Below are 25,008 nucleotides of genomic sequence, written 5' to 3'. Positions count from 1 at the left end.
GGTGGTACTCGTAACTACTGCATTTGAGGATCTCATTTAAACCAATAGCTCCTGCAGGGGTGTTCTACAAACATATATGCTGTAGCTTTTTGTGTAAGTGAGACTTGAGGAACAAGAAAAAAATGCATTACGAAAGCATGGCTAAAACATAACTTCTCTTAACCGAGAAATTTTACCTTTCCTCTTTTCACGGCAAACTTGACAAAGAGGCTAGGTGGAAGCAAAACACATGAAAGCCTGCTTGGATTTTGCAAAAAAGCACCTAAAGAACTCTCAGATTGTGAGGAACAAGATTCCCTGGTCTGATGATTGAACTGTTTGGCCTCAATTCTAAACACTATAAAGGAAACCAGGCACTGCTCATTATCTGCCAAATACCATCTCAACAGTGATCAGCATCATGTTGTGGATATGTTTTTCAACAACAGGGACTGAGAGACTGGTCAGGGTTGAGGGAAATGTTAATGGAGCAAAGTACAGATATATCTTCAATGGAAACCTGTTTGACAGTGCTCAGAACCTCAGATTTGGCTGAAGGTTCATCTTCCAACATGACATTGGCCCAAAGCTCACAGCGAACACAACACAGTGGTGTGGCTTAGGAACAACTCTGTGAATGTTTTAGTGGCCCATCCAGAGCTCTAACTTAAATCCTATAGAACAACTCCGGAAAAACTATAAAATGCCTGTCTGCCAATGTTCCCTATCCAATGTAACCGAGTTTGAGAGTATTTGCAAAGAAGAATGGCAGAAAATCCAGGTGTGCAAAGCTTATTGTATCATACCCAAAAAGACTTTAGTCTGTAATAGCTGCCAAAGGTGCTTCAACTAAGTACAAAGTATTCTACAACAGGTGGCTGACAAGATATAGAAAGAAATGTTGTAGCCACATACATTACAGTTCCTATAACCAGTCTGAGTAAAGATGTATGGGTCAGAATAAGAATTCTGTTTCATTGTTCTGGAGAAAAAGATGCACAAATCTCTTTCCCATATTCTATGAAAAAAAAACACAGCATTGTTAGGAGATATTAAATGTAGAGTAATCTGTGGACAGTGTTCCTCTTAACCTAATACGAATTTTGAGGCCTTTAGGTGAGCTTGGAATTTATGGTGATAGATGGGGAAAACTGGGAGGATATGTGGCAATTTCACTTTAAATTCTTGAGTTCTGCCACTGTACACTTCAGATTTTTGCCTGAGACAAGCTCAACTGCTCATCTCAAATGACTATTATCTGATGTGTGTACATTACTTTATTCACTTCAAGATTGTATATAGATTATATTTTACCCTAGACAGGCCTGCAAGAATAAATGTCTTGAATTAAAAGATTGACCACTGACCACTGTGGAAGAATGGAAAGCCATGGTTAAACTCCTCATGGCCACTTTATAAGACTACTTATGCTAGTAGGGGTCAATTTACTAAATTTATTAAAATGTGGGGCTGTTGGATAGAAGTAATAGATACTTTACCTGCAATGTAGGGGGTGGGCAGGCTTTCCAGAGAGGGACATATGTTGAGCTTTAGACTTACTTCTTTCTTGGGAAGTGGGAGCAGAGTACATAATAATAATATGGGCAGCTGTTAAGGTTGCTCCCTAGAGAGTTCCTGTATTGTAGTTTTATATTTTTACATATTTATTCATGTATTGCTCTGTTTTTCCGGATATTTATAGCATGATTACAGAGATAAGGGTGTGGGTAGGGGGTTGGTGTTCTCTGCTTGAATTTTATGTGCTTGTATTCCCCGGCGCCAAACTGTTTTAGAGCAGATTAAAAATTGCTTGCCTAATGGGGGCATGTGCTCCTCCCAGATAAAATTGACACCAGCATTCCACATTTTTTTATGAATTGATTAGTTTTTAATAAAATATGGGAAATTTGTGTTGCCTCTCCAGCTATACTTTCCTCAGCAAGCACTAGTGTTCCAATATGATGAGTTCATCACTCACTCTGTATACATCACATCACTCACATCACTCTGTATACATCACTTCTCATTGTTGTATGATTAAATATTTGTTGCATTTAAGCAATGATAACAAGAAACCTCTTTAACCTTCCGACTGTTAAGCCCGACCTTCGTACGGGCTAAAAAAAGTTGCTCTTTTCGTTAAGCCCGAGATTTTCCTTACATTAAAATCCCCACTTACCCAGGTAAGTGGGGATTTTAATGTAGGGAAAATCTTGGTCCCCCTGTGCTCATCCAGCGTCGGGTTCATGTTCCAGCGTCGTCCTGCGTCGAGCGTCATCCGTCGGTCTCCCTCTCCAGCGTCGGGTGCCTTCTCGTATACCAGCAGGACCAGGTAAGAAGCCGGCCGCGCCGGGTGATCTCTGAAACAAGAAGCCGGCCGGCGGAGGAAAAAGACAGCCGTCCCGCTTCTTGTGCGTGCGTGCGCGATGACGTCGGCGCGTGTGCGGGAAATTCAAATTGAAACTCATTCATTCATTTTGTATTGGATTGAATTCTGCTGATTATGGCAAAAGTTCACCACCCACCAACAAGTTCAGTTCTGCTGAAAAGAATAAAAGCTTTATTCTGATTGGTTGTTCTAGGAAGCAGCTCTCTCACATTTACAGTGAGGTATCCTGTCCATACAAATGATGCCACAGTGTGCTCCAATGAGCCTATGTGCACATAATGAAACAATGTGCTATGTGTCAGTGTAAATTAAAACCTTTAGCGGCTATGCTTCAACATTGTCGCTGAGAATAGAAGTAATGGGAAATCTGACTAATAAGGCCACAGACAGCCGCAAACAAAATGAACATAGCAATAGCCGGAAAGCTTGATGTAATCCAACAGCATTGAATAGAGTATAATTCAAAAAGTATGTTTCAGATGCAATAGATGATGTGAGAGGGTCTTTTGATCTGCCCAGTTCAGTATAACTGATTTACTGCTTAAGACTTGGGTGGAGCTACTTGGCACTATTCTATGGGTTAGTCTAAAGTCTATTTACAGAGATGTTTTCAATGTGAAGATTATATAAAGACCTAAATAGCATGATGTGAATAGCATATCCAAAGCGATGTCTCATGGAAAATTTCACACCTGCTGTAACCCATAACTGGCTCTACGAGTAATGTAAAAGTGCTTTTTCATGAAACTTTTTGTAAGCACTACCAGGACTATTTTTCTATTTTTGTATACATTTTTGGATTATAGGATTTTTATACTTGATAAGTGTCTCAGGGTTTCCTCCTGTTTTTGGGTTTTTACACCTTAAGGGACCTTCTGAAGTTCAGAGAGTGTTTCTGGACTGCATGATGGCCTAGCCTCCTATTCTGCATGGCATCATTGTTACTTGGAAAGGTTGGTGATGCTCACAAGTTTATGCTTATTACCACCCCTTTTGGTAACTGACAGCAACTGCTTTGTGTCACTGAAAGTCAAACGTTAGGGGGAGATGTTGTGTGTCAATAGTAATCTCCAATAAACCCTTGTAGATCCCATTTTAAGAAGATAATATTGCAGCCAGTTAAAAAGTCATAATGGGTTGTTCTTTTGTTTTTGTCATCGGAACATTTTTTAAACTAAACTAGATGTATGTAAATATTTGGACCATAATCCTAGCTTCATTTATAAATAGAATCCAAAAGTGGATGTATTTTCAGTACAGTGAACTTGCAAATATGCCTACATTCCCTAAACAATAAATATAGTGTTCCAGCGGTATCTAGACTGTGGCAAATAAATAAATAAAGAGTACTTCAACAAGTACAAATTTAACTGTAATAATGTACTGCATATGGAGTTGCATATACTTGGCTTTGTTACAAGTTTGAGAAGTTTCTGTATTAGGGCCTATGGCAGCAAGCGATTGATCACTACAACTATATTCTAACTGGCGGTACAGTGCTGGAGCTGCTGTCACTTGGCCATACCTGCAGATTTTCTCAAGCTGTTGCAGGTATGTATGTTACCTAAAGTTACCTGCACTATATTCAGGCATCAGGTTGTGGTTAGAACTTATGCCTATGAAACTTTGTGATTCTTGGGTAAAGGTTCAGGAAAGGTCACAATTTTGAAACCAGAACCATAGGAAAATCTACCAATCAGAACATTTGTTTCAATGACAACTTTGTTTGTTTTGGAGAGGAGTGAAGGAAAATCTATTCATTAGGAAACAGACAGCATAAGAAACTTGACAAGGATTTTCAAACCTTTGACAATACAAGCTTCATAATCAGCGAGGCTATGTTTAACGGTAATATAAAAGAACAAGTAAGGAATAAAGCGAGTGGCTGTCTTACTAAAGTCCAGGGGACTTCTATATACAGTAAATTTTATTTTTTGATAATATTGGAGAGACTGGAAAAATTAGAAAGAAAAAAACAGTGTAGCTATATAAATCAGCATCTTTATTCTATATGTTAAAACAAATAATCAGATTGGTCACTATGAGCAACATTTAAACTTGATTTCCTTTTTTTCCATTTTAGCTTACAAGAATATGTTCATGTACATAGTTAAGACCAGCTGTGCAGTTAGGTATTAATTACATGTCCAACATTCTTTTGTCAATTAAAACATGCAAATAGTTTTTCTGCCCAGCAGTCACAGTCCTGTGGGAAGTTATTTTCTCTTATCCAGCAGTGGAAAAACTGACTGTGCATAGCAAATACCCAGTGATATTTTCCTTGTCTCAGTTCTTAACAATTGATAATGTCAATCTGCAACAGTTGTTGGGGGAAATAAAATGTGCAGATCAAGTTCCCAGCATTCATTCCAGACAAATCACAGGTCTATAAATAAGAGATAAATGCACAGTATGTATGCATGATAAAATGCTGCATTCAGTCATGAGCGTTAATCCAACGCAATGGAGAAAACAATATTTGACTTTGTATATCTAAAAATAAATTTTCTTTTTTATTCTGTCTTTCTCATGTTTTATAGAAGATCTTCATGACTACATTACGGCACCTAGATGGATGGCTATTAACACTCAAAAAAACTTTTAGAAAGTAAATGGGAAAACATTTGTATTGTTATCCATAAGTATCAAGCAAATTCTGTAGGTCTCCCAGAAGACAAAATATGAACCCTGTTTGTCATTTAAGAAAACAAACTTTTGTATCCATTTTTGTCTGGACTACTGTAACATCCTCCTTTCTGGTATTCCACTAACCTGACTTTCTCCTCTAAAATCTATTATGAACCCTGCAGCCAGACCCATCCATCCTTCCCACCGTTCCTCTTCTGTTGCCTCTCCCTGTAGTTCTCTTCTTTGGCTTCCATTTCACCTTAAAATCAAATTCAAGCTCCTGTGCTTTGCATTCAAATCCATCTTGACCCAGTTCTTGTCCACTTACATTTCTGACCTTGTAGAAAAGTACTCCCCCAATCGCTTTCTCTGCTCCTCCTATGACCTACTACTGACTTCCCCACTCATAACTTCATCACACGCACAGATACAAGACTTTTCTAGAGCTTCCCCAACTCTCTGGAATGGTCTTCCTCTTCCTATTCAGCTTGCTCCTACTTTCTTATTTAAAAGAGCACTCAAAACCAATTTTTCCAACTTGCCTACCTATCTTCTGTCTTTTGAAACCGTCACTACTTCCCACCACTACATATCTCCCCTGCCCTGTGTGTTAATTCCCCCACCTACTAGATTGTAAGCTCTTCAGGGCAGGGTCCTCTTCTCCTGTGTCACTGTCTGTATTCGTCTGTCATTTGCAGCCCCTATTTAATGTAATGTGCTGCGTAACATGTTATCCTGTTTAATAATAATAAAAAGGTTCTCTCTTTTAGGGAATCAGCATATGGTTTTCTGCATTTGGATTTCCCCTCTTATTCTCTGTGTACATTTTGTAGAGCAGATGTAGGCAGCGTCTCTAGTATGCAAATCTGGCAAGTATTGGCAATGAGCTTGTTCTTATCCGGAAGCATCCCAAGCTCGTGTACATATGTGTGTTTGTTGAGAGTGAATATTTTTGTCTTTTTGCACTGAAGACACCCTTTTATTTACTTTCAGCAGGAATGAGGCAGGGGAAAAGCATAAAACTCGGACCTTACTACCAAAGAGGTCCAATAAAATACACTCACGCTCATCTCCTCACCTCTATTCAATACTCAATGAATAGGTGGTGTTATGTATAACTAATAATTATGGTGTTTCATACTGTAGAGGAGCTTGGTGTTTGACTGTAATCATTTCAGCTCTTGTTAGGAATACAATCATCCATTGCTGGCTATCATCCACCCTACCAACCATGCTTTTATATTTTTAACAAAATTACAATGAAACTACACTTAACCCCCAACAAGCCAAAAACTTCAGAAATCAATTAAACATACCACCTGGTACCTGTAAAGGATTTAGGGGAAGATCCCCCTATATCCCTTACATTTTTGAGTAGTATCACTTTTCTCACTTTTTGGACATCAGTGCTTAGTTTTTTCATCCGGTGCCATTGCCAGTCAAGGACCTCCCTTTTTGAGCAGAAGATAATTATTTTACTATGACATTTCTTCTTCAGGGTTTTTCTAGTTTGTCCCATAACTTCTGAGTATGTTTTTTCAAGAAGTCTTTGTCAAGAACTTGATTGGTTTGATGGTTTTTATTGTGAATAAATCTTTGTTATTTATTACTGCTGTTTCTTTTTTTTCAGTGCTAACTGCTATATTTAATCAGGAAATATCTAATATCAGAAGTAATCTGTGTTTAATAAATACCAGAATTATAACTCCCTGTGACCTGTGCAGTGAAGTGCACCAGTCATGGGCTTTAACCTCCAATGAATGAGGGAACAAAAAACACTAACTACCAAGTTAATAAAGGGCACAAAGGCCGCAATAAGGGATACATACTGATCCTAAAGGGAGCACAGGCTGAGAACAATAAAGGTGCTACACACCGACCACCATGGATGAGTGTACATTATTCACTATATAGGGCAAAAAATGACCACTGTAAAATTCTGTGTCACAAGGACCACCATCTAGCGGAAACACACAGACTACCATCAAGGGTGTGTGCTGACAATAAGGTGTAAGGGGTAACAACGACCACTAAATGCAAGGGTCTCACTGACATAATCCTAATTGCTGCGCTCTACATGCTACAACATCCTGATATGTTACTTGGGACTGACCGCAGCACTCTATATGCAATGCTGTATGTTACATAGTTCTGATTTTTGCATTACATATGCAACATTGTGATTCTGTTTGTAGCACTCTATATGCTATATTGTACACTCAAAAAACTCTTTTATAACAGTGTTTATTCTTTAAACATTGCTGGTTGCCAAATATTGTTAACTGTTCTACAACTGTACTACAATGGGAGAATCTGGTTGTCCTAAGGCATAGCCATATAATATTCCGTGGAAGTAATTCTTGTACTTGAAATGAAAGTGATAGGACATAGGTACTTAGTCTGGCCTAAATTCTTTTTGGCGGTCAAGATCTCATTTCAGATGTTTCCTTACAGATTCAATAACATTTACAGTTGGAACTCAAGTGAAAAGGGATGTAATATCATAGGTTTCACAACTTTCCACCCTTGTATACTTGGATAACATCTGCTTTGACACAGTCCATGGTGATGGGATTTAGTTATCTGTGCTACCTATGTACCGTAGATATAAATGAGTGCATTAACAGTTGTGTGACATGTTTGAAACAGCACTTACAGTGTCCCTAAAAAACACATTAAACAGAAGTACATAATTGTGAACCATGTGCCAAATAGTAAATGGTGTTTTTACTTAAAAATGCATGAAAGTGTGAATAAACACTACATCTTTAATTGTATCTTTTTAAATCCAAGCTGTGTAAGTAACCACATTAGTTCTAATATTAGTCTCTAGCAGTCCCTATACATCAAATTGGCATGTAAGACAAAAAAAAGCACGAGTAGCCGATCAGTTTATGCTGACCAGAAGCATGCAGATAGGTAATGAAATCAGACTATTAAGGAGATGACGTCTTTATTGTTCTACTTCTTTTACAGTCCAGTCACAGGCCGGGGCCAGTCTAGAATAACCTTGGCTCAGAAGAATTTGGTTGAATGATGCTGGGCATCAGACTGAGACATCGAATGGCAGTGTCAGAAATGCAGTGTTTTCTGACACTGGGAACAAGTGCTTGAGAGAAAATATAGTAAAGCTCATTGTAAAGCAGAACTAAAGTAAAAATATATCTTGATCCTTCTGGAGCCGTCTTCCATATATTCCGAGATTTCGTGGTTTGTCCGGGCAGAAGTGTCGGACGCCGCCATTTTCTTCCTCTTCTAGTGTCACCTGATTGTGCACTGCGCAGGGGCGAGATGGGGAGATGTATGCTGCTGTATTTGTAAAAAAAAGTGCCTATCTCACTACACATGCGTGAAAACAAAACCTTTGTTTTTTCAAAAACTGAAAAAGCCCCTTTGCGCATGCCCAAAGCCTCCTGGGATTAAGGACACACATTTCCCAGGAGGCTCTGTGCTCCCATTTACTCCTTACTGCCGCAATGGTAAAGACAGGAGGGGAGGGCTTCTAAACACATTTTTACTTTATATGGAAGGGTTATCTACCCTTCTATAGAAAGAAAAAATTGTGGTGATAGGTCCACTTTAACAACAGCGTCATAATCATTGCATCCTATCTTATGCACCCTATCTTGTTATGTTATTGTAATAGTACCCTTGTGAAAGAAAACGGAGTTATGTGCTTACTTTTTGCTTGTTGATGTGTGTTGGCAATCTATTTATTGCTTCACATGTGACATATTGAGCTTTAATATACTTGCATCAATGCAATACATGTAATTTAATGTGGGGTAAGAGAATAATTAACACAAAATAATCATTTATATAAAAAACTGATGCATGCTTTTCCAACTTGGATACCACAGCAAACTACATTTACCTCTCAATATATCAACAAGACACCTACAATGGTTTCTTTAATGTGAGTGACAGTCTTTTAAATTGTTTTCAAGCATAAACGTCAATGGGCTTTAGGACATAAATGTTATCCAGTTCATGTAAAAGCATTTGGTTTTAAAATGTTTGACCGCCCTTTAATCCAGATTGTTTTGATCAGTATTATGTACTGCATGAATCTCCAGCCAAGAAATTAATCATGGCCATTAAACAGACACTTCATCTTTCATAGGAAGTAAAGGGAAGCCCTTGCACAAATAGGAAAACATTATCTGGCTGACATCCAGCATGGAAAGAGACTCCAAAACAGCTCCTGCATTTTAAATGAGTGTCTCTGATGCAACTTTTATTTTGCAAGACATTGGACTGTTGTGCCTGCATTCATACCACTGGTACTGCCTCGCACAGCAGAAATCACACATTCTTATTCTGTACACTGTAAATGATATATAGGAGCATGTATTAGGGAGATGAGCTTATAATCTTTTTGTTGCATTTCCTATTTACAAACAAAGTGACTTATTTACTGCCAAACTGCTGGATCTTGCTGCAGCTAAGCTGATTCTTCTTCCTGTTTTAAAAATAGCAAGCACTAGTGCAGTCGATCCCTTCCCCCTATGAGTACCCACCAGCCCCAGCCTGTTAAGTATTACTGAAAAGATTTCAGTGTGCTGCTGACATTCTGCGTAGAGCACAACCATTCTCTAGGTGGAATATGGAGAGTCAGCCCTAGGAGGGCTGTAAAGCCACTGAAGAAGCAGCCATATGCAGGGGGCAGGATGGCTGTAGAGCCTGCACTACACTGTAGCCGCAAGAGGAAGAATACTGTAAATAGCACAGAAAAGTATCCAGCAAAGAGAAGTGCCAGCTGGGGCATCCTTACTAACCAAGGTCAGTAAATCAGCATTGCCCTACAGGCCTGACATACCATGCCAATAACAATTTCATCTTTTAGGATGAATACATAGGTGCAATGACTGGCCTCTTCTGATTGGAAAGAAGATATGCCAATGCTATGGATAAGATTGTAAAAACTGAACACAGTATTGCTCCTCTTGGTCCATAGAGGGGATTTGCCATTTTATTATAATGAATTAGCATAAGCAAATCCCTCTGCACAGAACTTCCTAATTTACACCTTATCACCATATGTTTATTAATATAAAGTTCTTACTATCAACTCACAAAATCAGTACTGACCTATCTTTTTTGAAAATGCTAGTGCTCTGGCTGTCATGATGATCCAATGTTTTTCAGGAATGTTTTCCAGGATCCGGTGCTTTCATGAACCAGTGTGGAGTTCAGGAGTTTCACCTTACTCGTTTTTTTTTCTACATTTTCTTCTAAAAAATTACCTCTTGCCATTGCACCATGAAGTCACTTTTCCTAAACCTGCTTTGCTGGAATACTACATGGACTTGACATCACTCATGGAGGGATATAGATCAGCAAGGAAGTTTGACTGAAACTCATATAGAAATAGGAAAGTAGGAGAGAACCTTGGGGTGGACATTATTAGTGTTCTATACCTAGGCATTGAAGCAGACGACATAGGACGTTGTATTCTCACACAAGAAGACATAAATAAGTAAATGTGGAGAGGTGTAGCCTATGCTGTATTGTGGTAGAGATTTCTAGAGGAAGCAGTAGAATTCTCTAATACTGTAGTAAACTGTTAGTAATAGGACAATTTTTTAACATATCTACAAAATGGTAATTTCATCCATTTTAATTACATTCTAATAAACAATATATGCAAAGTCAAGATTGTTTTCCAACACTGTGTTAAAAAAGCACATCTGAGTTTAGGGGTTAACTAGTTAAAGGCTTAAATTACAGCTCCTGGACGTAGCTTCCATACTAGGCACTCCAAGCCCTGCAGTGGTTTATTCTAGTACAGTCATGAGTGCTTTTTTGGTACATGGTGACTACCTGGAGGTGCCGTGGGGAGATGGGGATCTAGGTAATACATTTATTTTCTTGTTTTGTGCTCAGTTTGTTTTGTTTACAGACAAGTAGTGCACTTGTTTTTACATTTATATACCTCAGATGACTTAGATCATGTTGTCAGACTAAATATAGCTCACTGCCTAACACAAGCTGCAACCCAATGACCCAACGTCATTATTGCTTTTCATCAGTACACCCTCTGCTTCTGGTGTTTTAGGTTTCTAATGGTTTATTTTTTTCTTCACAAGATTTATTTATCTTGAATGTAATTTTTTTCTTATTTTCTGGAAGAATAATGTATGTAAGTATAAAGATTCAATATGGATTATGATTAAGGAATAGAAGAGATCAACCCATATACAGCTAGGGATATATGATGAAGTAAATGACCATATAAGCTAATCTGATTTTGTTCAAGCTGTTTGCTTGAACATGTGTTTTAATTGTATCTGTAGTTGATTTATGTTTCAAGGTTTCATTTAAAATGTCGTTTTCAAGATTATTAACAAAGTCATAGATATCCCTGAAAAATATTATTATTAAATTATTATTAACCAGGATTTATATAGCGCCAACATATTACGCAGCACTGTAAAAGATGATGGTGGATTTTGCCTGTGTAGACTTCATTTGACTTGTCAACCCTGCCATACTTGCATGGGTTTATGCATTGTATTTGTAAATGACAATATATTTGTGCCATAGACATTTCTTGTCATTTTCCTACGTGCTGTTGTCTTGTAAAGAAACATGCAATGCTGTTTGTGGCAGTTTACTATTTAAGAACCCTTTTCTGTGGCCTACTTCTTTAGAAATCACTTATCGATGTCCTTGATGAAAGAGATGAAAGTATTTGGAATGCTGCTGGGGTTGTCTTGGATATTGATTCAGGTTTGTCAAATCTGCAATACATTACACAATATTCCCCCCCACTTTCCCATCCTAAAGGGACAGTAGCGCAGGGCTGTGGACACTTTTGTTGCATCCAAAGCCCTGTTTTTTCCCCTTTGAGTGATACACGGCACATGCACGGTCTGGATTCAATGAATTTAGTGGTCCGTGACGTCCGACAGGTTGGCAACCACTGTTCCAGATGATAAAAGTTTACAGCGCAGACAGCTCTAGCTCTCATTTTTTATCATCTGATACTTCCAAGGAATCACTGAGAGAGTCACTTTGTGGGGGCCAGAGACTCTTTGAACTAAGAACTAAGCTTCTAATTTTTAGAACTTTCACCTTGTATCAACCCAAGCACATCTATCTGCTTTCCACTATGCATTGCTTTGCTATGCACACTTAAGCCCATGCTATTCCTAAAGGTTAGTGCTTACAATATTGTTTCACCAGTTCCAGAGACAGAAAAACTGGGTAAAGGTAAGTTTATTTCTAACTTTTCTGTTTAGGTATAATTTCACCTACTAAGTGAAGGAGACTTGGGGAGAGGAAGGGGGAAGGTATAGTGTAAGCAGACTCTTGAATTATAAGTGCATGTGAAGCACAGTGGCATGAACAAATGTTGCATTGAAATTGACTATCAGCATTGTCACAGCCTGTAGCTAGCCATGGCTAGTCATGTGCAATGCATGACCAGGGTAGCTCTAAGATCACCACTCACTCTTCTATCTCAGCCCACAGACATCCCACCGCATGCATGGATAACCAGGACATCCAATGGCCTATCCAACCGTGCAAACTTATATATCTCCGGCAGGACCCGGCTCCACAGCATGCCTGGAATCCCAATCCACCAGAACTATCCGATCTCCCTGTCCAATCCAAGCTGGTGACCATTAGGCTGTACATCCATTCGCTTTGCGCAACTTTTGTGCTTTGTGAAACTGCTCCTAAAAGAAAAGCCAATAATTATATTGGATATTTCTAATAAGTTTGGTATTTGGTGAGAAGTGGCATCTCCAGCCTTTTTCTGAGGACCTTAAAGTGGTTTTGATCTTCTCATGATGAATACTGTTTAAATGAAGACCTGATGTTTGCCTGTTCAAAAATGTTTACATTCAGTGTCAACTTTCAGTGTTCAATTTTTCATGTAATGTACTTACTTTTTTATATGACTTACCTTTCCTACAACTAATACTGCCAAATTGAGTTTGCTACTCATTCGGAGAATGGATCACACTGCTCAGTTGAACAACAATCCATATTTCAGTTTTGCAGTTTGTGAATGCTAAATTATTTTATTCTGTATTTAATATGCATTGTATCTTAAAATATACTTTTGTATGTGATATTTGCTCACAGAAAACAAACTGCTATCAAATACAGTTGGCCAGGACGTCGCCCAGGAACGAAGGTTATTGTGAGTTGAGATTTAAAAGCAATACAATGGGCCAGCTATTCACCTTGTATTGTTGTTGTGTTATCTTTTCTAGGATCCTGGGCAGATCGATCCCCACTGCATGAAGCAGCAAGCCAGGGACGTTTACTTGCCTTGAAGACATTGCTTTCCCAAGTAGGTTTTAAGTATTAAAAAAATGAATAATATAGTTTTATCTTTATACTTTATAGATGTTGCTTCACATCATTGCAGTTTATGGGTCCTTGTTTTCTCTCTCCTGTTTTGCATTTACTTGTGTTTGTCTCTGTTACTGTGTGCCTAAGGCTACTCACACAAGTTAGACTTTTGTCAGTGGAAAGGATCTTTCACGATCCTTTCCAATAACAAAAGACTGCACCATGCATGAACGTGTGCTGTACATACAGCGCCATTCTGCTCTATGGAGAGGGAGGGGGGAGAATGACGGAGGAGCCCCCCACTGCGCTCTGTCCCCTTCACTTTTAATACGATTGGTCCTCGATCGGACAGACAACGAGCGCTGTACACACGCCAGACTCTTGTCCAATATAAGCCCTGACCAGATTATCAGACGAGATACATATGACGTGTGTATGTAGCCTTACACTGGTGAAGTTGGTCTTCAGAGGACCTCATAAATCATGCACCATTCAGAGTTTTTAGGGAGTAGGTAAGAGTAGATAAGAAGTTATTATTATTGAATAAATGGGTGCATTGTTTCTTGAATACAGTTTTGGAGATTTCCTTGGGGTGTATTGCCTTGCCTGCAAGCTCTGTAAATATTTTCTGCAGATTTTTACATACAGAATTTGATGTGTAGAAAAAAGTGATGGCAGAAAATGACTGTGATGACTGACCACCACTAAATTTCAGATATGTATATTTAATTAGATCTGTGTTATTGCCGGTTCATATTAAAAATACCTTTACCACCCTCAAAGTATTTAAAGGTTTCAGCCACATGGCTCTTTTTCCTTCTTTTCATAAGGCTGTGCATAATACAATTCTCAAGTTTCCCATAATGGGCCTGATTTATTGACACTCCAAGACTGGAGAAGATATGCTATCATGGGTGAACCTGGAATGAACTGGCAAGTGTTTTTAATCCTGGCCAGGTCCAATCCAGGTGTGCTGTTTCACCCAGATTCACACATGATAGTCTATCTTCTCCAGTCTTGGAGAGCTGTAACTAATCAGGCTCAATATGTTTATCAGAGCAGCTTTTCTAAACCTTTTAACATGGGTAAACTTTGTGGTTTCCAGGAAACCCCTGCTATATTTACTATATCCACAACTCACAGTACATTAGCATGGTGGTCAGCCTCCTACATTGCTGACCAATGGGAATGCCAATCTTACAAAAAGCCTAAAAAATCATTGGGGGTCACTGAGAGGCACAAATTGCTCATTGCTCAAGTAACCTTGCTCCCCAGGGTTCCACAGAACCTTGGTTTAGAAACACTGTTTAGACCTTTATCATTTCTGTTGCCTGTCTCTGGACTATTTCTGTCTTACCAATATATTTTTTGAAGTGAGGTCTTCAGAAGGGCTAAATAATGATAAATTTAGAGGAATTAGGAAAACGTTCTTCCTCTTGCTGGTGATTCCTCTAGTGATAAACTCCAGAATTCAACTGCCTTTCCCCACTATTGGATCTAGCTGTTTGCCAATTTTGCAATTGTTTCAAAAAAGAACCCTTAATTTTTTTCTTAGGTAGTTTAGGCTAACACTATACCCCTAATACTGCTAATATTGTAGCATGTTTCCTGAATATTGATTGTTCTTTGTTATGAATAAACTCTGTTTACAACCACACTTTGATTTCTTTCCATTAGCCATCTACTGAACCACCCAGGGGATAGGTTGTAGCTTGTACAAGATTTTTTAATGAATTTATGGTGGAACTATATCAAACGCTTTGCTAAAGTTAAAACAGACACAGATTTCAATCAGATTATTCTGATATGATCTGCCCTCAGTGAAGCTTGTCTTGGGTCCAGCAAGTTGTGTGTTTTAAATAATCATTGATCTTATTTTTGGGATTCTTTCCATGATTTTTAATACTACAGATGTTAAACTCACTTGCCAGCTTCTTTTGTACTACTTGATTAATTAAAAAGATCACATAATGGTTTTAACAACAATAAATCAAAGTTCTCTTAGAACACTGAGATGAATAATGTCAAGGACTCATTCTTTTATATGTTTCTTACTGGACAGTTTATCTGCTATCTCTGTCCTTGAAACCCTGAAATTTAACCTTTTTATGTTGCTAAAACCAATATGATCCTTCTTCTGGAACTCAATGGACCTGATTTATTGAAGCTCTCCAAGGTTGGAGAGGATATACCTTCATTAGTGAAACTGGGTGATCCAGCAAACCTGGAATGGATTTTTTAAAGGTCATTTGCTAGCAAATGTTTGGAATCCTGGACCAGATCCATTCCAGGTTTGCTGGATCTCCCAGCTTCACTGATGAAGTGTATCCTCTCCAGCCTAGGAGAGCTTTATTAAATCAGACCCAATGAGTATATTTACATAAAAGCAGAACTCTAGTAAAATATATTCTAAGGATCTCAATACCATGATTCACATAAATACCCTACTTTACTATAACAGTTGTATATGTAGTTACAAGCAAAATTCAAATGTCCAGCCTAACTGTTCCCAACAATTCTGAAAAGACTAACTTCTTTAGTGAACTTTTTATTACCAGCATTCACAGTGGTTAATGAAGGAGTGGTAGCTCATTGTTGAGGTTATCATTCACCTCTCCCCTTTTTAGTAATAGCTTGAAAAGACTGTTCAAATCAGTAGAGCTCTAGTGGAATAGGCCCTCTGGCTCCTAGAGTTGCTGTGCTGTGAATGAACCTAAACAACAGTAGGTGATTTGTATGAAGTTTCATTGTCATACCTTTTATTTATTCTCCCATGTTTTTCATTGTGCTCCAAAAAGAATAAATCTTCCCATGTGATTGCACTACTATCTAGTTGATTGAATTGTGATTTTTTTTTACGTTTAGGGTTACAATGTCAACACTTTAACCATTGATCATGTGACCCCACTACATGAAGCTTGCCTGGGGGATCATGTTGGATGTGCAAGAACATTGCTGGAAGCTGGAGCACATGTAGGTTGTGTCATACATTGACAAAACGTCTTCCTATTTTCTTGAAAGAGACCTTTTTTATTTTCAGCTACTGTCTATGTCCTAACACAGTATCGCATACTACTACTGCCAACTTGGAAGATTCAATAATGTACAGGAGGAAACTGAAGTAATACAACACGCTCATATTTGTATGAAAAGGGGGAATTTATTCTTCCAAAATCTCTTTCATCTGTAAATATATTTAGTAAGCCATCTTATCAATTGCCGATGCAAAACCTAATGCATTAAAAGTACAGTTTCCCAGCATTATCTGCTACGTCTTAACTGGTGATTACATATCTTTTCAACCCCAAGATTTAAACAATTTTTGCATTATTTTATGCAAACTGTAAAGAGATTTTTTACAGCAGTGTAGCCCTGGGTTCAGTGTACTTTGACTTCAAAAATGCATACAGTATTGTTTTCTATGTGTTATGCCCTATCCCAGCATCTCAATTATTACATTTGCCATTTTTGTTTTAGGACATATAAAAAAAAAAAAAGGTACAAATTCTGCATAAAAAAAAAAAAAAAAGATCTCAAAACGGTCTCAGGGTTAGCTATAAACACAGGCAAAGAGCTGTGATTCCTCACTGTAATAAATGTTTGAATATTCAGTCAATTATTTGAAAAACATTTAATAAAGTGATTACTAGGAGTTGGATGCACCATAGATGTCTAATGAGTCAATGGGGACAAGTATTTACCTTGAATTCTGGTAAATATAGTCACATAAACTCATCAATAAATGCTCAGAGGAAAGAAAACTTAAAAAAAAATAAAGAACATCTATTATTTACTCAGTTTTTGGCTGTTAAAGATGCATATGAAATTGTTTTGTTATAGCTTCTGGAAAAAGAAAAAATGTTTTTGGTCCCTTCACAATTCCAAAACTCTAGTGAGCCCATAACTTCCTGAGCACTGTGCCTGAGCTGTGTTATTAGACCTGATAATGTCATCTTTGTGAGCTACAGTAATGCAAACGTTAAAAGAAATTATTTGCTTTAGAACATCCCTGTGTTTTTGCAAGTCTTCTGCTCATCTATTACAAGAATTTTATATTTACCTCTAAGTAAGCATATACGGTTCCTCTTAAAGCTCATTACTTTATGTCTATGCCAAGACATCCTTTGATATGTTTTAGGTGAATGCTACAACTATTGATGGAGTGACTCCTTTATTTAATGCATGTTCAAGAGGCAGTGCAAGCTGTACGGAGCTGCTATTGGAATATGGTGCAAAAGCACAGCTGGAGACATGTCTTCCATCACCTGCTCATGAGGCAGCAAGTAAAGGTAATTTAAAGCTTTAAAATAGATTTCATGTTAACCTATAAGAGCAATGTAAAATAAAATCTACATGTAGGCTTGAATCACAATGACTGTGCATTTTGGTGTGCTGTGCTGTCAATAAATCCTATTGCCCCCTTTCAGTGAACATACATTCAGTGAACAAGTCTAAATTACTTAGATATAAATGCTAATATAAATTATTATAAATACTTATAGTGTTTTTTTTATTTTAAATAAATAATTTTCTAGACTCTATAACTTATACATTGGGCCTAATTTATTTAAGCTCTTCAAGACTGGAGAAGATAGACTTCCATACACTTTCATCACCCAGGTTCTCCCATGAAAGTCTATCTTTTCCAGTCTTGGATAGCTTTAATAAATCAGGTCTTTGTAGTTTATTGCTTTGGTATTGCAATGTTAAGGCTTATAAATATTATATTTAGTTGTCAATCAAGAAATACTTTAGCAGTCTTTAGAGTGTTGTGCTTAGTAGACCTACTATAACCTATGGAACCATTTTTTAACTTAATAAGGCCTTTTGTTTCCTTCAAGTTTGACATGCTTGGGATAGGCTGGCCGTTTTTCTTTCTTTTTTTTGTTATTTGCTGGGAGATTTCTCCTTAGGCTGCGTACACACGTGCAATAATTGTCATTGGAAAAGATCTTTCACAGTGCCGTTCTGCTCTATGGAGAGAGGAGGGGGAGAACGACATAGCTGCGCTCCCTCCCATTCACTTTCATTATGATCGTTCCTCATCTATGGATCGACGGACAGACGAATGCAGTTCACACATCTGATTCTCGTCCTATATCAGCCCTGAGGCGATTATCGGACAAGAATCATCTGACGTATGTACGTAGCCTAACCCATTACACACATCCTTCTTATCAAGGCAGGATGTAAGGCTATATACACACGTTCAATAATTGTCATGGGAAAGGATCTTTTACGATTCTTTCCAACAACAAAAGACTAAATGAGTGTTGTACATACAGCGCCAATCTGCTCTTTATAGAGGTAAGGGGGAAAAACAAAGGAGTGGCACCCCACTGGGCTCTCTCCCCTTCACTTGTATTACAATCATTTGTCATTTGTGGATCCCCCAGGATGGATCCATGAACGACGTCTGTACACATGTCAGATTCTTGTAAGATTCTAGCTCTGAGGTGAATATGGGACAAGAATCATCTGAGGTACATACGTAGCCTAAGTAAAAATCTCATCAACTAGGATACAGCCTGAAAAAAAAACCTAAAGTGCAGGTATATTCTATCAAGAGGTTGCCACCGATGATGCCAATACTAATATTAGCTTGAAGGCTTCTAGGCAAATAGGTTTGTTACACCATGGCTTAAATAAGACAAACATGTTTTGCTGGCTTTAACAATACACAGATTGTTCATTGTTTCTTGATTCTAAACTTGCATCAGGTCCCAAGCAGCATAGCTAAGTTGGTTTTTAAATCCACAAACAAAGCTGTTGGTGACTATATATTAGTTCTGTGAGTTAAATGTGTGTTGGTTAATAAAGCCTCCTAACATACCCTGTACATTTACAGGTCACAGTGAATGTCTGGATGTTTTAATTTCCTGGGGTATGGATGTGGATCAAGATATTCCTCACCTAGGCACTCTTCTTTACTTGGCATGTAAAGGACAACACATAGCTTGTGTGAAGAAACTCCTATATGCAGGTCAGTGTGGAAAACTACAGATTTAAAAGGCTGGATTTCTATCAATGGAACAGGCTCATAGGCTTTAGGAACTTACCAAAAACAACCACTCTAGAATGACTACTTTCAAGCAGAACTTTTTATTTTGTTTTATGAGTCCTGACCTAGCATTGAATATTATGACAACATGTAAATGATCCATTGAGGGATGACTGCATCTGATGAAAAAAAATGCACAGGTAATAAATAAAAATGGAAATGCCATCTTTCTATTCCCCCATAGGAATATAGCTGCAGGGCCTATTCCAAATCTATCCCAATAAAATAGTGAGTTGAAGTGAATTGCAGTAGAAAATAAATAAAAAAATGTATTAAAACCCATCATACAAAGCCACTTTGTTAACTTTTTAGTCTATCCAAACTAAGCTAGCTTTGTTTTTGTATCTATTAGTAATATTGCTGTTTTTTTTTTTGTTTTTTTGGAAAATATGATAACAACACAAAAGCATTCATATTTTTTGTCCAATGTTTTCTGAGAGATACGCATTACAGCTTTAGGGAAATACTGACCCTGTGAGTTGATCAGCTTCAAGGAATATATTCCTACTGCCTTTCTTTTGGCCCTGTGTGGTAGTATGTGTGTTCTGTGGGTTCACTGAAAAAATTTAGATTAAAGTAAACTTTAATCCTAATGGTAACTTAACCCTTGAATTACTTGATTTGGCTCAGGAGCTTTTAAACTCAAAGGCACAGATCTGTATTCCAAGATTTGTTGTTAGTCATTGCTGTTGGCTACTGGATTTAAGAAAAAAATAGTCAATTCAGTTTTTTACTTGTACTGATGTTTACAAATGTAATACCAGTTTTATTCTTTATAGGTGCTATTGTGCAGCATGGTCGACACATGGATACTCCACTACATGCTGCTGCCCAGCAGGCCAGTACAGACATAGTCAATCTATTGCTGGACTTGGGTGCTGATATTAATGCTAGAAATATAGACTTCAAAAGGCCAGTTGATGTAGCTGTTCCAAGAAGTCCAGTGGAAAGACAATTACTTTTATATGAGGGTGAGCATCATAGAACAATATGCTTTTTTACAAATATCAGAAATGTATAAATTATCCCAGTCACTAAAGCATAACTATAATTAGACACGGTAGAGAAAACAGGGATGTTGGATCTTTTGAACAGAAACAAATACAGAAACAAAAAACCTGAAATTCTAAACATTTTCCACTTCACTATCTAAAACTGGAAAAAGTATAAGTGTACCATTTTAAACCTGTAACATTTAAGCAGGTATCCACAGCTCTAGTCCTCAAGGGTCATACACAGGATTAGATTAATTTTCTGAACCATTCTGTTTTTAAGTCATACATTTTCTGCTGCAGATGCAAGCTCTCTAGAACTAGAGTTGAGGAACCCTAATTTAAAGTAATAGAAGTCAATTCGAGACATGCAAATGAAAAGGACCAGCACTGTGCACCTGAGGACCTGTTTGGATAGTTTTTGTGTCTGCTTTTTATCTGCGCAGTTACAGATTTTTAACGATCCAGCATTTTCCACATTTGGGTTATTCTTTTTTTAGGACAACACATTCTTCTTTAGTAGCACAATAAAACACACCATTTTTAACAGACAAGATTACTTTTGTATGCAACCTACATAAAACCTGACATGGAATAGCAAACCGAACATATCAAAACTTGTATCACTTACCGCTATGCTCAAGGGATAAAAGTAATCAAAGCAAAGGGCTGATTTCATCTAAGAAAATCTTTGGCTGCATTTTGCATGCACATTACAAGAGAGAAATGAGTTGGGGATGAACTGTAATTTCCTATGAAACACCAAAAAAATCTTCTTTCTGAATATTTCCTGTCGGCATTTGTTCAGAATAATATCGTTCATACCGTTGTCCTGTACTGTTATAAGTCCTATATGTTGTATTCAGAAAGGACTATTCAGATCAACAGTAATCCTTTAAAACTGCAGTAAAACGTAAATTGAAATGTTGATTGTGTACATTAGCATAACAGGTATGGTTCAAACAAGTCTTGGTAAGATCAGAACTAGTACCCTGCTTTTTATGTAACTAGCCAAATACTAGCATTACTATTCAGTTTAATGAGCAATATTACATAAAAAATATTTTTACCAGTATAGATGTGTTGACTATAAATGACTAATGTTTTTCTGCTTCTTTTATCTAGCTAACCCGTGTTCTTTGTGCCAGCTGTGCAGACTCAGCATCCGCAAGTGCCTTGGACAAACTAGATTACATCTTATTCCACACCTGCAACTGCCGACTATACTAAAAGATTTCTTACAGTATCGAGAAAGTATAAGGAACTTTTAACACCTGTATGCAGTTTGTATCTACATACTGTATAATACATTAATGATCAAATCCACATTATATCTAGCACATAGCTAACAAATTTTAGATGTTTAATAAGCTCCATACCTCTCGACCTAATACCATGCACTTTTAACTGAAAAGTACAGTGCTTAAATGGAATTATTTTGACTGTAATCCTTGTTTGTGTGTGTATATAAAAGTGATATTTTTAACCAATGACAAACTCTTCTACAAGTTTTTAGAGGCACATTGAAACTCTTCCTTTCATAAACAAAATGCATTACTCACTATAAGATTCACTCTACATGATGCTACAGAAAAATACCCACAAAGAACAGATGATTGGACCCCAGTTCTGCTGATTCTGGCAGTATTGGAAGATGATCATCACATTTGTGAGAAACAGCAGACCTTTTATCGAAGGCAGTACAGTATAATGGTGCTTGTCTGTGTGTACTTTTTTAACTTGTTTTGCACGTCCAACCGTCACTCTCACTACATGTTGCTAGTACCAATATAAATACTTATGGTATGCTAGTATTCCTAACTCTGTTCTAGCTACCGGTACCAACAGACCTGCAGGAGAGGAGAAAACATTCTCCAGGGCCATGGTAAATTTGTAGCATACTTGAATTACCCTCCATATACTATGTGAAAAAGTAAGGAGAAAGTGATGAAAGTGTTTATTTTTAACACATTAGAACACGCCAATATTGTTTTTTCAAACAGAACCTACAGATAAAGATGATATACCTGAAAGTATGACCTACAAAGATTGATCACTATTATAAATGAAGGTTTATCACATGGAAGAAGAAAAATTACCACCATAATCTAGATAATAAAACAAGGATTTCCAATGCCAATGATTAGGCACCTAGATATGCACATGTCATTTCTAAGATCTATTTTTTTTTTGCCATAGACCTGTGTTTTGTCTTCGTGCCAAGATCAAAAAAGCCCCCAAGGCCCTCAGAACGATGATTATAAGTGCATTATTTAATGACCAATTTAAATGACAGATTAGCTATGCCCTTGCCCTGTAGGCAAAGAACATGACTTTGGCGTATGCTTTTTTATTCAAGTATATTATCCTATTTCTCTAGAAACTGTTTGAATGAAGATCTAACGTTTGCCTGTGTAAATATGTTAAAAGTCAATCATTTTCGTGGGGTGTACATACTTTTTCATATGAATGTGAATGTATTTTTTTTTACCATATGACTGTACATGATGGTGTACTCTGCAATCATTAGGTAATATAATGTAGTGGACATAAATAAGTACCATTTATGAAGGTGAAACCAATGTAAAGGTCTTTTGTAAAGCACTTTATCTACCAGGAATATATACTTTGGCTTTAAAATAATCTTTTAATAAAAATAAAAAAGATTGCCATTGCTAAGCTTCTTCTTTAAAGATTGGTGGCTTTGTTGTCTTTCTAACCTAATGGATCATTACTCTTTTAGTTACCAACCAATACCAGGTAGATTAGGAAAGTTGATTGTCTTTGCTAGACGGTTAGGGAAAAGTTTGGATGCCGCCCCCTCCCTGCCTGCAACAAATATAAAGCTAGGGAAGTCAGACTTTTGCTGACGCATATAGAGCGTGTTTCTTCTTCCGCTTTCTGAATAATGGCAGCAATAACAGCCCTGCTACTTTTCCTAGGACAGTGCCAGAGCCAGACAGAACAACCAATTTTGCCCTTATTTTGAGAATTTGGTAACAATATTTAGAAAATACATTTAAAAAAATATTATTTCCTTTTGAAGTCATAGGGGTCTGTTTATAAAGCAGTGAATCTGACATTTATTGAAACATTACCTGGCACCTGGAAGATTCTTCACCAGGATATGAATGTCAGATTCACTGCTTTATAAGAAGACCCCATGGTCATTGTTTTCAAAGGGAAGGGGAAAAATCTATGAAGTAAAACACATGTATATGCTTGTATATGTATCGTACAGCTGTGAATCCAGCTAACATACAAAAAACTGTTGACATGTTTTTTTCACATATATACCTACAAGAAAGCAATAAAAAGAGCATAATTTTACAATGAATAGCCTGTAAAATGATTTAATACTATATATAACATAATAATACTTGAATTTTCCCTATTCTAAGGAAGGAGTATATATTAGGTATGTGGCAGTCTGCCTGTCCATTCATTTGCTCCATATCTTAAATGATACAGAGTATTTCTATTCATATCAACCCAAATAGGTCAGATTCCATCACTATGAACATCTGGGGATTACTAATCTATTGACACAAACACAATCACTATGTAAAATAATCCAGAAATTATTCCATAATGGTGATAGTACAGGACATGACCCATAATGTAGATCATAAATGATTGTATTTCCCACCTTTATCCTGAAGCAGATAATCCAGAAAATACACGTAGGATTATTCAATACAGCTATACAAAAGCAATAATGCAAGTATAGGATTTACAACAAACATCAAACTAATTCCACTAGTTTTCAGTAACACTAAATAAAAATATGCACTTGCTCGGTCAGTGTAGCCTTTATTTAACTGTTCTTAAAAAAAATAAATAAAAAAAATTAAACAATTTTGTGTCTTTTTTCCCCATTTTTGTGTCTTTTTTGCATTTTACCTGTTGCTATATTTTCTTTCTGTGTTTAGTATTTTAGTTCAGTGTAGTCTTTAAATCTAAAAGAGAACTAGTTTTCTATTAGTGTTTTAGTTCAGTCAGTGTAGCCTTAGATTTTTTTTATTACATTTTTGTATGTCCCCTTCTAAATTATACATATACAGTGTTTTTGTTAAAAAGAAAATCAATACTAATGGAACATGTCAAGAGTGCTCCTGAGCGTGGCATTTGCAGGGTGAGAGCCGTTTGCAGGTCCTTATTGGCATACCTGCAACAAAGGCCTGCATCAGCCACTCCATGTACAGGATTGGATAAGACAGTGTGGGGGAGCAGTAAGCAGTTGCTTTTTTCCCTAGCAGGGGCACTGGTGGATTTGGTGATGGGGGTCCCTTCCATCCATTTGTCAGAAACGTCTCTACCCCAAGGGTGTTCACCCTGTGTTTTAGGAGACAGAAGAGGAAGCATTGGCGGAACTGTTGGGCAGGGGTGTCCAGAATGTGTTGGACAGGACAGAGATGAGCACATTGTTGTCCGCTCATACTCTGCTATAAGCCTAGGGTGGAATCAGAAGCAGCCCCCTGGATACCATTCTACCTAGGCAGCTTTGACTACATCACTGTAAGTAAAGCTGGATAGTGAACATCGTGAGGAGATTGGCTGCCATGTGTCTCACCTGGAAGCATTGGCAGATAGGCATTCAGGCAACTGGTTTCAGGTTGGGTGCAGTGGGTACCAGGGAGTCTAGGGAC

The 25,008-nt window shown here is 37.4% G+C and overlaps 1 protein-coding gene across 4 annotated transcripts; it reads left to right on the top strand.

Annotated features, from left to right (window-relative positions):
• The first annotated feature begins 6,829 nt into the window (after nt 1-6,829).
• ASB5 (ankyrin repeat and SOCS box containing 5) lies at nt 6,830-24,218 on the top strand. Of its 4 annotated transcripts, XM_072406078.1 has the most exons (9): nt 6,830-9,778; nt 10,145-11,138; nt 11,650-11,728; nt 13,225-13,304; nt 16,172-16,279; nt 17,445-17,595; nt 19,155-19,289; nt 20,147-20,338; nt 21,485-24,218. In XM_072406078.1, the coding sequence occupies exons 2-9, from the start codon at nt 11,133-11,135 to the stop codon at nt 21,628-21,630; spliced, it is 897 nt and encodes a 298-aa protein (XP_072262179.1). In that variant the 5' UTR covers nt 6,830-9,778; nt 10,145-11,132; the 3' UTR covers nt 21,631-24,218. The 4 variants fall into 4 exon arrangements, with proteins under 4 accessions (XP_072262179.1, XP_072262178.1, XP_072262181.1 ...); XM_072406080.1 differs by lacking the exon at nt 11,650-11,728 and having other exon boundaries at nt 6,833-9,778; nt 10,145-10,850; XM_072406079.1 differs by lacking the exon at nt 6,830-9,778 and having other exon boundaries at nt 9,794-11,138.
• The last annotated feature ends 790 nt before the right edge of the window (nt 24,219-25,008 follow it).

Source organism: Pyxicephalus adspersus, chromosome 3 (genome assembly GCF_032062135.1).
Source record: "Pyxicephalus adspersus chromosome 3, UCB_Pads_2.0, whole genome shotgun sequence".
NCBI classification, from domain to species: Eukaryota; Metazoa; Chordata; class Amphibia; order Anura; family Pyxicephalidae; genus Pyxicephalus; species Pyxicephalus adspersus.
This window is presented reverse-complemented; position numbering and strand designations above follow the sequence as displayed.

Coding starts and splice junctions, on each gene's coding strand:
- ASB5 (XM_072406077.1), top strand. CDS start 9,667: ATGGCTGTAGAGCCTGCACTACACTGTAGCCGCAAGAGGAAGAATACT. Junction 17,596..19,154: donor TCATGAGGCAGCAAGTAAAG/GTAATTTAAAGC, acceptor GTACATTTACAG/GTCACAGTGAATGTCTGGAT. Junction 20,339..21,484: donor ACAATTACTTTTATATGAGG/GTGAGCATCATA, acceptor TCTTTTATCTAG/CTAACCCGTGTTCTTTGTGC.